This window comes from Varroa destructor, unplaced genomic scaffold (genome assembly GCF_002443255.2).
Source record: "Varroa destructor unplaced genomic scaffold, Vdes_3.0 BEIS01000004.1, whole genome shotgun sequence".
NCBI lineage: Eukaryota > Metazoa > Arthropoda > Arachnida > Mesostigmata > Varroidae > Varroa > Varroa destructor.
Window position 1 is genome coordinate 11969846 of NW_019211457.1, and position 18162 is coordinate 11988007.

General features: G+C 40.2%; 1 protein-coding gene across 2 annotated transcripts; it reads right to left on the reverse strand.

The window, feature by feature from the left end:
* Nucleotides 1–4912: 4912 nt before the first annotated feature.
* LOC111249277 (ADAM 17-like protease) lies at nucleotides 4913–8671 on the reverse strand. 2 transcript variants are annotated; one of them, XM_022802909.2, is made up of 2 exons: nucleotides 8464–8671; nucleotides 4913–6886 (listed from the first exon to the last, which is right to left on the reverse strand). In XM_022802909.2, the coding sequence occupies exons 1-2, from the start codon at nucleotides 8473–8475 to the stop codon at nucleotides 5129–5131; spliced, it is 1770 nt and encodes a 589-aa protein (XP_022658644.1). In that variant the 5' UTR covers nucleotides 8476–8671; the 3' UTR covers nucleotides 4913–5128. The 2 variants fall into 2 exon arrangements, with proteins under 2 accessions (XP_022658644.1, XP_022658645.1); XM_022802910.2 differs by having other exon boundaries at nucleotides 8473–8670.
* Between the last annotated feature and the right edge of the window lie 9491 nt (nucleotides 8672–18162).

Sequence of the window (18162 nt, forward strand, 5' to 3'; positions counted from 1 at the left end):
CGTTATCTTACTTTTTACTTGAATATGATAAGGCTTACTTCACTGAACGTCCATCTTTTTGTCCACGCTTTTGTGAAATCTTTAAATCCATTGCCTATGGGCTTGCAAGCTGTGGAAAGGTGGTACTAGAATGTTTACAGAACCCAGCTTGGCTGTCGCTTGAGAAATCTTAAAATGAATTTCAAGAAGACCACTATTGGTCTCTATTGGCCGCATCATGTGACCACTTGTCTTCACCTTTGTAGTAAAGACAATTCGATGGTTTCGTCCTTGACATTCCGATGGTTTTCAGTACTTTAGCGGACACACCTCGTTGAAGATTTAAGTTGACCATGCTCTGATAGAGGCTGCACGGGAACATGCACAGTCGAATGACACGGCATTGTTTACTTCCTTATTTCTTAAGGATGCTGGTTGGCGTTTAAGAGAATATATTCAATTTGATCGAGAGAGCAAATACATCAAGGCGTAAAACAAACACTTTGGTTAAAAGCCTCATGTCACCTCAGGGGATCGCTAAGTCATCGTTAACCCTAACTGATTAGGGGCATCGTCCTTACAGATTACGGTCTATAATTGGTTGCTTCTAGTAGACGCATCTGATACGCCGTTGCATCTTTTCTATCCCATATCTGAGCGTTAACTAGCCGATACTCAATTCACTATCACTAAATATAGTATATAATACTATGCATATATATAATAGACATGAGGCGTTTAAGTAATGACTAAAACTAGCACAACCAATATCATTGTGTAGTGAAGCCAGCAAATGGAACTTTTGCTGTTATAAAATCTAAACAAAACCAGCAAATCTTGGATAGAAATATGCAATAACCTATGGGCCGAACGAAAGTGTTGTCGGTAAACGACGCGTATAATTTACTGTCATCTAAATCAGCCACATCCGTCCAGATATTCTGTACAAGACAGTAGACAATTGGCATATATGAGATTTTTTTTTGCTGCAGATGGTAATGCAAATGCAGTGTAAAAAATGTCAGGACAATTGTTGTTGTCGCTGCCCCCCTAATCTCAGAGTTAGAAAGGCCGTGTAAATGACCTTACGTTATTTTACCATGTCACGTTTTGTGATGATATCACGCTAGTTCAGATACTCAAAAATGCTTTCCCAAAAAGAGGAAAATTGCACAAATAGTGAATAAGCACTTTAAGACAAAAACTACGAGGGTTCTCACAGGGAACTAACGGTGACCTTAAGACCTCGCACATGCTGCAAACGCCAGCTAAGCACGAACAAAGCTATCGGCGATCTCCTACAGCAAAGGCTGCAGGATATTGTCCTTTATCAAAGCGATACTTCTGCCACTTTTCAAGGTCTTTTTTTGGAAAAAAGGTCGCTACCCTTCATTCAGGTGACCGCAGTCGTATGAAGCTGTGTGTTTTTAAACATTAATTTTGCCATATTTAGATTCTTTTGGCTTTTCAGTCCGCCCTACCCTGAGAATGCTTGCAGTACCCTAATATTTAATTTTCGTTCGCGTCATAACAGTTATAGTTGTTGGCGTGGAATCTTTCACTAGTGCAGAAACGCTAGCGTCTCCAAGGATAAAATTTTGAGACAAAACTGAGTTATTTTAAAGTAAGCCATGAGTCGATGTGGATCGCTAAAGTTGATACGGATTCGTAAAAATGGTTCCGATATATAAAAAAAAAAAATGCCCTTACTTGACAAAAATATAGGAAGCGCTTTTTACGGTTAGCTGCGTCTGTGTTTGTAGGTTATTTAGCTGACAAATTTGTTTCAAATCGTGCACTTGGTCCTAATTCAAAAGTGGAGCCACACTTAACGCGGCACGACATAACTTTCTAATGCTAATTGAAATTTCACTAAATATATTCTTATATCACTGATGCATGCAATTCAGCAATTACGATAACAACGACGATGGTGAAGAGCTCTTCGCCTTACGAACAAAATTGGGAATGCTGGAAATTTTTTTTTTTTTTGTTATAGTGCAATAGTTTCTACAAAGGGTTTTCTACGACAAATTGCTTGGCTGTTAAAATAATGAAAACAAGCAAGAAATTAATGCATTTTCCGTTGGAAGCCGTCAAGGTAAGCCGGAAAATATTCTTCTACTTTTTGTATTAGACAACAGTAAGCAGTTGGATGAAGTCTGCACGCATTCTAGAATTTACTTAGTAGTACAAAAAAAAAAGATTTTTTCTGTACTACTGTCATTTCGAATATGGGTTGTGCACGTCAGGGTGGGTGGAGCTGTGCTGCACGTTGAATTGGCCTGCTGTTTCCGCAAAGAGATTGTCACACTATTGGGCAAAGCTAAATTAACAAACGGTACTCGAAATACACCACCTAGGTTCCATACGTCGACTGCAGTGTACGTGTTTCCGCAGCCGTTAACGTAAGTTAGAATGATCCGTGGTAGCCGCGGTCAAGGCGCCGAGCATCAGATCACTGATTGGATCCCTGCTGCTAAGCAGGTGGTTCAAAGATTTCTAGAGAAATAATTTCATTTTTAAATCAGAGCTCAATACAGCTCTGATGCATGTTGAGCTCTAATCATGCAGCGTGTAGGTACATGTAAATATCGTAGATATAATTTCACTTTCTGTCCTTGGCATGTTTATAGCTGGTTTATAACCGCATTATAAAAGCGTTGGGGTTTTGCATGCACGAAAAAGACGCTAAAAATTAATTGGAAAAAGTGAAAATAACACTGGAGTTCCTAATTGAAGTTCTTCATTGATAGCACAAAGGGAATATAGGGGACCAGTCATGACAAGAGACGTCAGCTCACCCTGCAGTTAGCCTTTATCAACGTGTTATTCATACATGTATAATTTAATCGCCTGTTAACTTCTATGGCTGTATAGACGTGTTACATACAAACGCACTGGCGGCCGTCTATTATCTCTATAGTATCACTATACTAAACTGTTTTGGTGGCCGATGAGGAGGGAAAAAAGTTCTATCGAACAAAGGTTTTGCGAAGCTCGTAAGATGACTCTAAATTAGTGATATAATTGACGTTAATAAACTGCATCGAGAATATTTTCTTGCATTCTGAGCAAGAATCATCGCCATCGATCCGCGAAACAAAAGAAAGTTTAAGTAAACGGTTCCTAGATTACTCCGCCGAATTTTAGACGATCCCAGAAGATAATAACCGGTTCTTATCTAAAATGTTTAGTTTTAGCATTACGACTGGTCGAATAATACATCTGATGCATATTTTCAAATGCTCTATTTGTTGTCCATATAAAATATTTGTTGAGATTTAAGCCTAAAGAAATACATTTGATTGATAGATATATTTTCAAACTTAGCAAGAAGGTGCGAAAGGTAGATGGGCTAAGTGAGCACGAAGGGCACCTCGTAATATATCCCGGAAGATCCAAGATTAAAAATGGCTTTTTTTTTTATCCTCATTCGAGTGCTGCGGCTGATAGAACGTGTTCTCTACCTACGAAGTATAATTCGAAAAAGTCCCATAATGAGACTTTGTCTTTTTTCTTTTATTTTGTATTTTTTTTTATTTCCTATGAAAGCTTTTGTGATGTAAAATTTGTTAGGAGTTATTCGTCTGAGAAAATGTATATCAACTTATTTTTATCAACTTATGACAGAGATGCCGGATTAGGTTTAATTGATAATTAGCACAAGTTCGAAAAATGACAAAGTGTACGCATTGCGCAGCGATATTAACCCTTAGAATCAAACCATTTTAATGATTGTGATAGGTACCCAGGATTGTGACTGGCAGTCATAAATGAACAGTCAACACTACTTACAGACGCGGCAGTGCTTCCGTCGTCATACGCGTGTGTGAATGCAGTCGTGTTTGCGATATATGATTTCATAGAGGAACGATAGAAGTAAATAGACGGTTTTTGCAACTTTTACATAACTCATACGCTTATATGATAAACGTATGCAGTCATTTCTCTGTGATAAAAATAAGTATTACTCGAGGATCCTTCACGGCAACCAAAGTTGGAATCAATAACACTATGTAATAGTGCCAAAAAAAGTCATGCTAGTAGTTGTGCAGTGATCTATGCTGAGATTCGACAGGTGTACAGATTCGAAAGTACATAATCGTTCATTACGTACTTTCGATCCCACTCCAGTCTTGAATATTACATTGTTAGTTGTTTAACCGGGAGTTCCAGCATTCAACAGATATTCAGTTATTTTGGCGTTAAATTTTTCACGTCAAAATTACGCAAATCAGGAAATAATTTGGAAAAATAGGATTTTTCAAATATTTCCAGATTTGCGTCCTGCTGCTGCTGCTATGCGTGAACTGTTACCTAAAAAAACAGGTAATCGTTCTATTGCTTGACACCTGAAAACCTGATACGCATTTTTTCATAGAAACACAACACGTTGAAATCAAAAAGGACAAATACGTTTGCGATGGGGCACGTCATTTTGAGTATGGCAGTAATAATTCTACGAAAAATGGTGTACGTATTTGGTTAGTATTATCAATGCTAACCAAATACGTACATAAATTCAAGTGAATTACGCAGATCGAGCGAATTTCGTGACATTTTCATGTACGTACGTACGCACGTACGTACATCTATATAACAACTTCCTAGTTAATTTGATGCTAACCCTTCTCAAATTATATTAAAATCCGTCGTGCCTATTTAGTTTGCTTGTAAATTTCGCCGTTTTTATTGTCTATTTTAGGCTTCCAAGTTTCTTAAAGCGTAAAGCCTTTGCAAATTTACCCCCTGGCCCTATTAATTTTTTAATCGCGCAATTCATTACTCGCATAATGGTTTTTACCGACTAATACCTAGAACGCAAAAATCTTCCCGGCAGAACTAATGTGTCCTTCGTGATAATTTTTTACACGTAGCATTCAAATGTATTTGAAAAAAAAAACCCAATCCACATGTATATATTGCCCGTCCCTTTTATTGAAATAATAATAGAAATAATTAAAATGCCTGACTTAAAAGGGTTGTCTTCATCGCATATGATACATTTTAATTTTCTTAAGTTACCGGACCCATGCTCCGAAAGTAATGATTTCTTTAAGAACATATTTCATAAGCAAGATTACTAGGAATAGGATAAGAATAAAACGTATCGGGCGAGTCCCTGGCCAGCGCAACGCAGCACCATTTAAGCGAGGTTAAGGATGGGCATGCAAACCTTGTCGAGCATGCAACACAATTGTCTTTCTGCGCCTCGCCCAGCATCTGGACAAGCACAGCCAGTCATCTTATACCGTTTGCAGTAATTCACACATGTGCCTCTGAAGCAAACTGCACCGTGCTCCTCTGAGCCAGTACACTGAGTGCCATCCGTAGCATATATGGCAGGTACGAATGGCGAGCATCGTCCGTTATTTCGCATACAGCAGATCTTGCATGCGTCTTTACCCTTACAGGCACAACGTTGGTAACCGAAAACTTCGCAAAAGTGCCGACATACACCCGCCTCGCATCGCCCATGGTTTCTGCACGATGTTCCGTCCTTCATAGACGATGCGGGAGCACATACCGCAGATGTACCAAGGCACCTTCTTGCGTCGTCACAGTCGATACCTGCAGGTCGACAAAAAGTCTGATCCGATTCGAATTGACACTGGTCACAGCATTCGTGATTTAAATCGCTACAAACAGCTCCCCTTTTGAAGTGGCAGGTGAGACCGCAGCAAGGACCACCTTCGAAGCCTTCGTCGCATTCCTCACCCGGATCCAGTCTTTCATTGCCGCATAAACTGTCCTTGCTAAAGCATTCCGTAGATTGTTTTCGGCGTAGAAGAGTCGACATTTCTCTAACGGTGGTAGAACTGAACTCCATCGAAAGGGCTTCAGGGTTGTCAAGCCAGTCCATGATTGTCCTTGAACCCTCTTGAGTACTGGCTCCCATCATCCGGGCCAATACCTGGGCTATGGTCATTATTTGACTTCTTCTAGGGATAGTCAGGTTATTCTTATATAGGTTTGCTAAACCCACGTTTGCCACTGTATACTGAACATATGATTCACGAGGTAAAGGGGGCCATCTCCACTGTCTGCGCACCTTCGAGCACACACCTGAATCAAAACTGATGTTTCCACTATAAGCTGACGAAGTACTCGCGCACTTTGTGAAAAATCTTGCCGTAATTAACAGAGCGCCACAATAGTCCTCGTTTATGCGGAGATCAGTCCAGGCAAAGTAACTCAGTACATCGTATATTGACTCGGACAACTCATTGTAATAACTGTGAATGTACCATTTTACTAGAACATCGCGAATATCTAGAACGCCTATTCCAAAACCAATCGAACTGCCGTCGAATGAAAGAGACCTAAAAAGTTTGTTTACATCTCGGAGTAATTGAGCTGCAATCATCTGGGCTCGTAAAACCGATTCCCCCGCAATATTTCGTATAAAATGATAATCAATAACTACCCTCAATCTGCAATGGTAGTTGTTCAATACCCTCGGACTCTCGGGGAAGGTTTTATTACTAGGATCGAGCGGAAATATCCCATCAAAGCATGTTTCCTCAGCGCCTTTCACAAAAAGTTTACCACCTTGATCAAGCGAACGGTCTTCCTCCTCTTTGCCGCGCCTTGATTTCACTTCATTCAACGGTGGACGTCGCTCTAGGGATCCCGTATTGGAACCTGCAGGTTCTTCGCGCCGGTGATTATGTGTCAGCGTGCTTGAGGCGGGAACGCCCTTAGCGAGTTTTTTCGGGTTACGATTTTGCTTCATCGCCCGGGGCCGTCTGAACGACTCGGCGCTAAGAGCAGCTTGTTCTGCGTTCGAAATGCTTACTTGTTTTCCTAGCCAAAACTGACTATTATTACGCGCGCTCTGAGTTTGAGGAGCTTCGGCAGTAGCCACTAGAAGGCAGAAGCCCGACCAGAAAATAAGGTTTGCCTAAAACGACCAAAATAAAACTGTTGTATCGCATTAAGAAATTATTGCAACCGCCTTTTGTAGATCCTGTATTGAAGCCTCAACTAAAAACAGTATCTAGTAGCAAAAAAATCAATACCTAAAAAAGCTGATTTGGCGTAACCATACTTAAGGGAGAAAACAATTACCTACTAAGAACGAAATCCCAGCTATTTTAGATTGGCGGCAAATGTTCTAATGGAATGGTTGTAACAGAGATAGATCCATCCATCAGATAATAACCCACTAAGTGCCACTAGATCTCTGCGTGGTTGAACTCCCGATTGGAACCCAAAAAGTCCACGCTGTTTAGAGAACAGAGGTCATTATAGAACCAAATACTGCTGCTTTACAGGAAAGCAAAAACCATACAACGGCAAAGCTTGAAAATCGGAGCTTACAATGAAGCTTCATTTCAAAAGATTAACTTTGATCGTTGCTTTAGTCGTTTACGAAGAGATCCTAAAGTCTGACGGGGTCTTTCATCAGTTGGCCGAACGGTAATGATAATCGGTAAATTCGACAAGTGGCACGTCCGATTAGAAACACACTGTACCAAAGAGATCAGTAAAACTATTCGCTAATGAAGCCATTTTTAAAGGTCTTTCCGGCAATGTGACGAGTATGCTTGGCCGATGCTACTGTCATTCACTGGGCCAGTGACAATGATGATACACTCATCGATAATAATCTTGTAAACAAACAACTAGTAAAGTAGAACGGTCTCCTCATCGCTAAGAAGAAGAATCCACCAGAAAAATATTCGTTTATAGAGAAAACGAATACGTTGGTATCGAAGGGGCCTCACCATTCAACAATTTGCAAAGCTCCGTCCAACTAATGCACGACATTTAGGCTAATTCTTCTCGATGCAAACCGGAAAGCCGCGAAAAGGCTTAAACTATGATAAGCAACTTCAGTGTGTAAAGATCTTACTTCCGCAGGTCAGACAAGAAACATTCTGCAAATTCTCAGCAACAGTTTGTCAAAAATAATGGCAGATCTCAGGCCCGGCAGGACCAACTGCCTTCGCAATGCTGCTTTTGGGGGTTGAAACTAACGATTAACGAAAATCGACGTCGAATTTTTTTCGATTTTGCTTGTGACCGTAAAGAAAGCCTATTTAACTGCAAATGGACAGGTGCATTTACAGCGCGAAATGGCCCTGATAAGACCTTGGCCAAGCTAATACTTTCATTGACCCCCGTGAAGTCTTCAAAGCAGTCACGGTTAAAGAAAAGAGGTTATACCTAGTTTTTAAATAACAACTGTGTAGCACCTCTCATAGTTCAACTTATCGAGGATTTTTCCGGCGCTACGTCTCGGAACGGAGGTGACGTGTAAGTATAATTGCAGTCGCTATAAAAACTAACATTTGGGCTTCCGAAAAGAGTTTTTGTGCTCGCTTTCGAAAATTCAGCGCTTTTAAGTCTTACAGATGATAGGTTCTCTACACGCATATAGCGTATCACAGTTATTAAACACCAAACTTAATACGCAAGAGAGCTAAAAATTGCCATTGCTTCACTACAATATATACAGCAGGGGACACTACCTACAGCAAATACCATTTCTGCATCCCCTGTTGTCGTTGTCTTGTGGCAGTCGATATTTCGGTGCAACAAAATGTCACAACTCCTGAAAATTGATTAACTAGCGTACTCAGGTAGAGTTAACTACTCCTGCCGGCGACCTGGACTGATTAGACCGCTTGACAGCTAAATCGATGTCGTTGTTTTAGAAATATAACAGCAGTACAAAAATTGGCACCGGATCGAAGTTTGCTCCGCTCCCTCTTAAAACTATTTGATAATAATTAGTCAATTCAATCGATTATTTAAGTACAAGAATCTTCCCATACAGTTATTTTCTTCCTAAGCACTAAGACGTTACTAGAAGAGACAAACCAAAGGATAAGAAACTGACAAAAAAACTCCGTAAACATATCGACACACTACAACATAATGTTGCTGATTTACGCATAGGCGTGCAGTATGCCTCATGCAGGTATCATCAGTGATTGTCTGTCGGCCCTGTCGCTGTCGTTGGGAAAAAATTACCTGTGACACTTGGAATTATTTCGAATGCGTGCCAAAGATAGCTCAAGACACCCATATTGTAACGTCGTTGATTTCATTGGGGTCTGACAATAAAAGACCTTACAGCGATGAGCCGCTTTTAGCTCTACTGATGATATGTCTTACTTTTCGCACAACTATTTGTATGTAAAACGGTGGAGTTTATAAAGATGGCTTTGCTGGTCGGACTACCTGAAATTCTTATGTCACATCAGTCTATCCGTAGGAAAGTCAACTTCAAAACAAGAACAACGACACAAAGTATTGTAATTTCTGAATCTGTACTATAAATCACGAAGAAATATCTTGCGGATTTGTATTCTATCATATTAGCACGATCTCGGCAGCACAAGTCTGTATAGAAACAGTTCACGGTCGAGTACGGCAGGCAGGTGGGCAGGCAGGCAAAGTGACACGAATGAGGTCAACATCAGAGGCTGAAGTAAGATTAATTCCCAGCGCATCGATGGCTCGGGGTTTTTTAATCAACTGGAAACAAAATAATGTGCAAGAAAATTGTCTATGATTTTAAAACCGTGGATTTTTCCGCTTTTATCGTCACTCAACGATTAGGCGGCGACGAAGGACGCTTCGAACTTGATAAAAATGTATCGAGCCTACGTTGGAGCCCCTAGTGAAGAGATGGTGATGACTTCGGGCCAAGCAGCTGAGAGCTATGTAAACCTTTGGCTGTTAGCGTGAGGAGCGGTGGGACGGCGCTGATGATGCAGCTTTGCTTTTATAAATTCTCTGTCTTTTATTTAAAGCAGTAATAAATACCAAGTTGTGAGGTGTGGTACATTTTGAGAATAGTGTTAAGTAGCAGAAAAACACTCACCTTAGGATTTTAGCAATGAATAAAGTAGGATTTGGGGAATCTGTCGAGTCCCTTGGCCATCGAGCTCGGCAACATTAACGACAAGTAATTAATTGTCAAAAATTTACCGGTGCATTTTGCTGTCTTCAACATGCAGTACTTTGAATTTCTTTGTTGGGACGATCGTCAGTGGAGTTATGACTTGCGGGCACAACGGGTAAGCACAGAGGTAGTATTTTTGTACTTGGAAAGTGGATTGCGGGTCTGCTTGCAATCAGGGTATAATTGATTAAGAAGGAGAAGTTTGTCCCTCGCTTGGCGTTACGAAGATACATGTCAAATTAACATCTTTGTCAGCGCAGAACTTGGCAAAAAAGAGAATGTTTTTTTTCATGTTGGCTGATTTTGCCCGCGCACCAGACCGTTAAATCGGGATGGAACTGCTTTTATGTACGCTTCTATTGGTGTTAAGTCGACTCGACCTCTTCGTCAGATGGTCAAATGGCCACGTAGAGATTTTCCATAGAGAGCAACGTCATAGACGTCCCAAGGTGACGGTGCTTGAAGTTAGAGATGCCACACCTACCACATGGCCACTAGAGCTAATATTAGTTGACTCTATTCAACTTCCCAATGTTATTTGCTAAACATTTTATTTGCGACGTAAACAATTAATTACAATAACGACGCAAGGTTTTATTAATAAATCAGAGGGGACGAATAAATTCGAAAATCGACTGTCAGATAGGCTTTGGAAGTTATATGAGCCCAGTTATGACCCCAAATGTCCCACAACAGAAATAAGAAATCACAACCCAGGTTCAAAAAAACAGAAAAACAGGGAGCTTGAATTGTTGAATTTTCCGAATAGATGACCCGCGGACGTTCGATGATGGTCAGCTGCCTTGGATTTAAATAATTTTGTCAAAAAATTTCTAACGTGGATAGCTCATGAACTGGGTAAAGAGCACAACGAAACATGCTTCTTAACGGCTCATAATACTCATAGGTGATAAAAAATAATGCCCCTACGTTTATATAACAACAAGCGTGAGTATCGAATAGAGAATAAATAGGCGCTTCTCCAAAATAACCTTAATCTCGATCCGACGAAATGCGTGCTTGGAATTGATGGCACTGAAACGGTATCATACACTTAAGAAATGTTCGGGAGAACAAGACAGCCTATAAGGACTTACATACGGCTCGGTTACATCAAGTAGACGAAGCAATAAAGCAGAAAACCTTCTATAGACAAGGCCGGATCATACTTCTCCCCAGCAGTGCCAACAGGTCATGGCAGGCTTGTTAAATACGCCCCGAAAAAGCCTGAGTTTCAGGCCATATTCGAGTTCTCCAGGCTTCGTATCATTCCCAATCATTAGCAAATTAAATTCGTAACGGTAGATAATAGTCACTAGCGTTTTCCATAGAAATCGATTAGTAAATGCCGGTGTTGTTTCACAGCGCATTTGAACTGGCTCGACGAATTTTCCAACGTCAGATCTAAATATTTCTAGTGAGATGAATAAATTGATGGAAAGAAGGAGAAAATCGTAGAAAATGACGATGACCAGATGAAAATATCTTGCCTTTGTAGTTCGAGGGGAGCGCTGAAAGGTTTTTAAGTGAAGAAAACAAACGTTTATATAGACGAACTTAATATTACTAAGTCTTTGTTCGTTCTACTCAGATCATTCAATAGAATGGCCCATTCTAGCTGATTTTGCAAGCTGGTAGAACTTCATCCTAAGAGAATTGCGCATAAGATTTTGTCGATACATTCAGGAAATAGTTCTTCTCTCCCATAAAGTGTGTGAGTAAGTTAAACACATTGAGCACTCCTTAGTGCGGTTGCTGGAAAATCGTCCAGAGTTTTCCAAAGGTCTATATTGAAGGGAAGTTATTTACCTTCTAGGCTCTGCATAGACGCAACATTGGATTTTAGAAAGATAGATAGAAGTAAATCGATACTGGAATATTTTTGGCCTCTAGTGACCTTTTTTTAGGACATAGAGAAGCCCGTAATCTTACGAGCAAGTTAAAATCTAGTGCCAACAGTACTTTAAACGTGACGATGCGACCTGGCGTTCTTATCAAGTAGTCGAACCTGCCCAAGGCCGCCACCGAGCTCGGTTCCTTTCCGGCTCGCGATAGAGAAAGAACCATGATTTGTTTCAGAGGGGGTCTTCTTGTTTAAAAAAGTTTTGCAAATGGTACGTGCAAAATACTTGGCTAAAGTCAATTCATGGAAAATTTATTTATTGAAACTACCTACTCAGTTTCCACATTTGAAGTACTTGAGTGATAAGCATTAACAAAGCCGTTAGGCTCCAAGCTCTGCTTGTGTGAAAAGCCTTTTGAATCGTAACAATCTGTTTTTGTTCTCCTCACTGGTCTTCAAAATTCCAGTCTTGGTTCCTAAATTAACGTACTCTTCTTTTGCTTAACGCATTCTTACCTAACATTTTCGCAGCACCTCAGCTTTAAGGAAACTTACTTCTTTTATAGTAAATTGATTTTTAATCAAAAATTTCTAGAAGCACCAGCAAGATTTTAAAGTGTTTCAATTTCAAAGGTCACCGGATGCGCTTGTAATAATATAATAATTACAGTAGGACAGTTAGGTCGATTGGAACATCGCAGAAGGTAGCTAGTCAGATAGATAGGTAAGTAGGATCATTTCAGTTAGGTGATCAATCCTAGAATAACTGGACCAAGGCTACAGCATAAGCTTGTACGGATATTTTAAAAGAGAAGCGCGAACACTGCGAAGGCTCAAGGGAATAGATTAAGCGCAATAACTGTAAGCTCAAGGACAAGTAATGGTCTAGATAGAAATGTACGCGTAGGCGCAATGTTTCGTGTTGACAGCCATATTTATATGCATACCTTCTGTGCTTCAAGTTTTTCGTCCAGTATAGCCCTTAGGGATTCCATGAGCCCGAAACGAAATGTGTCTATGCCCGGGTTCGAACCTAGACCACAATGTGCCCAAAGATTATCAAGCAAATGTATTGCCCATTGAGCTACTACAAGGATTCCATATATATATATATATATATATATACCCATGCGATCTTTTGAAACTGAACCAACGAAAAATGTGCATCAAAACTTGTAGAATCGCTTCAGATCTGCTGTAAAATCATAAGAACTATAGTTATAGGAATTCAATTTAAGATAGTAGTTGATATACACCGCTAGTCGTAATACTTGATTGTAGTATTTCATTTTCAATACAGATAAGTTAACTACCATGTTTTTTCGATACCGTAGTTGACTGGAATCAAACACAATCTTAGCAAGTGTCTTAGTTCTGCCGTAATACGACCGGAGAGGCAGCGAAGTAGCAGTATCTCAAAACTTCCAAGCGCATTAGCAATGGTACTTCGCAGTAGTACGAATTTTATATATTATGCAAGCAAACATTATATATACAAGTTATCTAGGTAAATGGATATACAGTAAAGGGTAAAATAGATCTTTTTTGGTGATAGCTTTTAAATCGTTATGTGACGTATATTCGAAATACACTGTTACTACTCATTCGAACCTATGTTTACCTTACATTGTAATACTTATTATTTAATAATGGAAACGCCTCTATTTGATAATATGGGTCATAGCACCCTCATCAATCGTTGATATTCGGCATTGTGCCATGAGTGAAATAGTGATTATATTATATAAACGAAAAAAAAAAAGTTACCATATTAGAAAATTATTGTTATCAATTACAAGATAGGTCTATAGTAGAATATGTGAAGTTAACACGATGTGATTACGTGCTTATTTTCGAGAGTCAACTTAGTGGAGTGGGCGCTCTTCCATCGATGGTTCAAAGATCATGCACGAGCATATAGACAAACTAAAAATATCTAAAAGTAGCAAAAGTACCTCGTTCGGAGTACTTGATTGCGATATCCGTTGATAGGCAAAATCTTGGCAATAACTCGTACAGATTACATGGTATAAAGGAAAGGCAAGCAGACAACGTTTAACTCGCAGCACAGCTGAGAGCTTTGCTGCTTACTCAGTGACTCGTCAAGTCGTGAATCTTACAAAAATCTATATATTCGCCTTTAAAGCAGATCACACCGTGTGCCGTCATCAGCATATAAACTAGGCTCAATGGGCTCGCAGTCTAGGCGTCGTGTGCAAAAAACTCGATAATAGTTTTTGCCATCTCTGCAGTCCAAGCACTTCATAGATGGGTTGGAATTTTCCCGCCATACAAACTCCTTGATTCCGATTTGGCGGGCTTCAGAATAGAACAATTCGAAGAATTGCCTAAGTGTTTTGCTGCATCTAAATGGTTGTCTCAGCTCGAATCTACATTGACTAACATTGGCTGAGCTCACTGCAAACTGTGTCGTCTTTAAGGCTGCAGTTTTTTTCACAGCATGGCCCTCCTTCACTGCCTTCATCACAAGCCTCATCTGGGTCCGCCTTTTGATTGCCGCATGACATATTTTTTTTAAGTGCATTGACTTCTTCTTGAGCACTTCCTTGAGCATTTCTTCGATGCCTGACTTGGGGAACTGCCTAGTGTATGTACATTCTTTTTTTAAATGTTTGGCAGGTCCAATATAAGATGGGATCCTCACTTGTTCAATTTTTGGAATGATTTGAAATTTTTTGTTTTGTATTAGCACGTCGACAGGAGCAACGTTCGCCGTCAAGTGTTTAGACATGCAGCACTATCGACAGTCAGCTTTGCAATAAATACCGTGCCAAGATGTCGACGGTGTACCGCAATTAGATGGACCCGCAGTAACGCTCATCAGTGAGATACTGAAATTTATCAACATCGTACACGTTTCGTAGGTTGTATAGTTCCAATCGTAAGTAAAATAATTGGAGTAGTCGGAATAACGTTGCTCAAAATCGGAGTCCGGAAAACAGTCCTCTTAAAGATTGCGTTTGCGTGAAGGACAAGTGACGTTAGAGTCATCCCCGTTTTCTTTTCTGAAGCAGATTCGACATATTGATAAAGCATTGTGTCTGCGACCAACTGTAGCTTACATTTGCAACTTCATCTGTCTCCACGTTTTGTTAATTGTAGTTGTTCTAGTAGTGGATCTAAAAAGTAGCACCCACCATCAGAATTTTTATCATCATTACTTGTTCCTAAATCTCCCTCGCTTTCTGTTGACCTTTGGATTTGACGGTGCACGCTTTGCAATGCTTTGTCTACAATGTCGGCCATTGACATCAACTGAACCGGGATATTTGTTAAGAGCCCGACGTGTTAGCACTTCTGACTCAAAATAGCTAGCTAGCTTTCTTTAAGCGACAATCGGCTCGTAATCGTCTGGAGGATTCCACAGAACAGAAAGCTGATCGTTTTACGTGCAAAATGTCGAACCCTAGCAGTGGGAAACGAATACCGTTGCTTCTGGCCACCACCATCGGTTTGTGAAAGTCGCTTAGAAGCAATGTCACGATGCTGTACAGTTATGCATATGTACAAGACATTAATCATGCCAGCGATGACTTCAGAAAGATCTGGAAACTAAAAAATCACGAGCTGCAAGCTACTCATTGGCTCATTAGGATTTCCCTTGAACTGGCCAACACCGTATTCATATCATGATAAAAATACGTTGGAAAAAATGTTAAAGTCCGGCAGCTCGGCATGAAGTGTTGTTAGTGGTAAAGGACAAAAGGAAGAGGGGATATATGCAAAGCATTCGAGATGATGAAGTACAAAAAATAGTAGCTAACAGGCACAATTCATCAAATTACGTACAACATTTGGCAGAAGTTTGTTAGCGGAACCTCGACTGCGCAGGTGTCAGATCTACAGATGCCGACAGCTTTTATCTACCACAGTAGATTACTTCGTCGAGCCGCACATTAGAGTCTACTTACAGTTTGATTTTAACCGCTCTTAGGAAAGCTATGCTACCATGCAAACCCGCAAATACTCATCGATTGAATCAATCGGCGCTGATACATCATTAGGTATTGATTATTAAGGTTCCTCAGGCCAGAAACGCAATCTCTTTGTATTACAATAGTATTATATGGACAAGTCCATGCGCAAAATGTATGTCAGCATAAATACGAGATATTTTTTTTTATCAAGTCAGCAAAAACCGCACATATTCTCTGCCAGAGAATGCAATTGCTAGACAATATTTCATCGCGTTGAGGAATAATGAATATAATAAACAATTTAGCAAATTCTAGCCGTTAGTTTGGCGTACACATTTGAAGTATTCCGTTTTTTCTCTGTCGTATTTTTTCAGCTATTTAAAACATGACAAATTCCGTAATACACATACGGGTAATGCATACGCTGCTAGTTTGACTGTACACCCAATTGGCCAATTTTTTTTACAAATCTTCTTCTAGAAAAACCGTAATCCCAGAGGCACGCATTCGTGAATAAATTCGATTGAAATCGAACAAGGAGAAATAGCGATAAGCCCTTGATTAAAGGCACCCGTCGAACTCAAAGAAAAACTATATTTGTGACTATCAGACCAGGAAGGCTACATAATACCCCGCAATGGGAAAAGACAGAAAATGGCTAAGGGCGCTAGCGTCAGCGCGGTACATAGACGACCCTTTATGTGCTGTAATTTCATCCTCGTATGCATCCCTCCTATGTTACATACCCTGTGTACATAGTACATTCGTGTTAAGCGTATACTTGATCATACATGTGACTAAACTGTTATGTTACCGGTATCAGCTAACTTCATACACGATGATAAATAGGGCAAAGAGCCCACGGCAAACAAAGCATCTGGCCGAAAACAGGAAGGCAAATAAGCCGTTCCAAATGAGTATCAAATAATACATTAGCCCCTACAAAAAACAGCAGTACACACTATGTACTATGAGATGTTATTTACAGGCTGCTATGTTTGGGAGCGTTATAGAAACAATACGCACGTAACAATCGGCCGTCGTAGACGGGGCATTACACATAGCGCGTTGGCTCGCAGGCACCGTCTGGTACTCACAGATAGAGCCTTATGAATGCATACGGTAGCAGCGTCAGCAAACGAGTGACGAGAATTTCGGAAGAGAAAAGGTAATTCATTTGATGGTACTAGACTGGATGGAAATGAAATGTCAGATATCCAACGAGTATCTTCTGAGAGCGGTCTTCTGATCTGAACATTCGGCATTGTCATATAATACTCAACTGGAGTTCTGGAAACAGCTCACTTAGAGCCTGTGTTGGCTACATTGACCAGTTCTCATTTAGCTAATCAAATACCTTCCAATTTCTAACAATGGCTCGAGAGCAGTTTACCAATAGGCTGTATCACACGACTTAAGTCAGTGATCCTGCAGCTTGCTGTGATTATATTGATTACATATTAAGGCATTGTGCCACAACAGACAGTACATAACCGTTGAAATTATAGCATTATTTCTATTGAAGAGATCTAGATGCATATGGCGCTTAAATATTTAAGATCACTCGCACTAGTTAGCACAATAGCAGTTATTTGGTATCTTATTCCAATGAACGGCATTAAGTATCCATTCCAAGGAAACTTCCAGAACCCTTAAGGTCAATTAAGTAGTTCTTCCCACGGCATTCTGTATGTCCTTGAACCAGCCCTTGGTTCCAGTATCACTACTATATCACCATAAGTTTCATAATAACAATAATTACATCCGTAGTGAAAAAACTACGGCGGGAGGATGTTGCGTTGATTAAGGTGTTTTCTTAGATATCCGATATCTTCTTCGGGGCCTTTAACCCAGCTATCGCCCTTCACTATAACTCCTAGGGTCTTCGAGGCAAGCCCATTTCGAATGTTCGCAGTGCAGCTGGATTGATTAGATATTTGATTTCGGACTAGATCTGGCGGCCTCCACGTGGATCCGTCCATGACTTGGATGCCAATGACGGTAACATTCGCAAAAACCTAGGTAGTTGAACCTTTATCATTAACAGCGCCCGTGATTTTTATCGTTATTTTATATATACCATATATATTACAGTTGTTATTATTATTATTACCTTTCGGCGATGTCGTGTGTCACTTCTCATTCCTCATATAGCTAATTTACTAGTCTATTGAGCTCCTCGCGACCTCAACATTAGCTTGAGTTCTGGCTAAATTTAAGCAAGAATTACCTGCGCTGTGGTATGTTTGCTAACGGCGCCCTTGGTAAATGGTCACGACCAATGGGAAACCAGTTGACTCCCCTTTTCAGAGAGGCGCAACTTCGGGATCTTCTGACAGGAAACAGGGAATCGTTAGCATATCTCATACTTAGCTGCACAATCTCAGAATTTGACTTTCCTCACTTATAGTAATATGGCAGATTTACTTGGTAAAAGATATGATTAGGCGAAAACTGTTTAGTTCTATATGGATTAACAG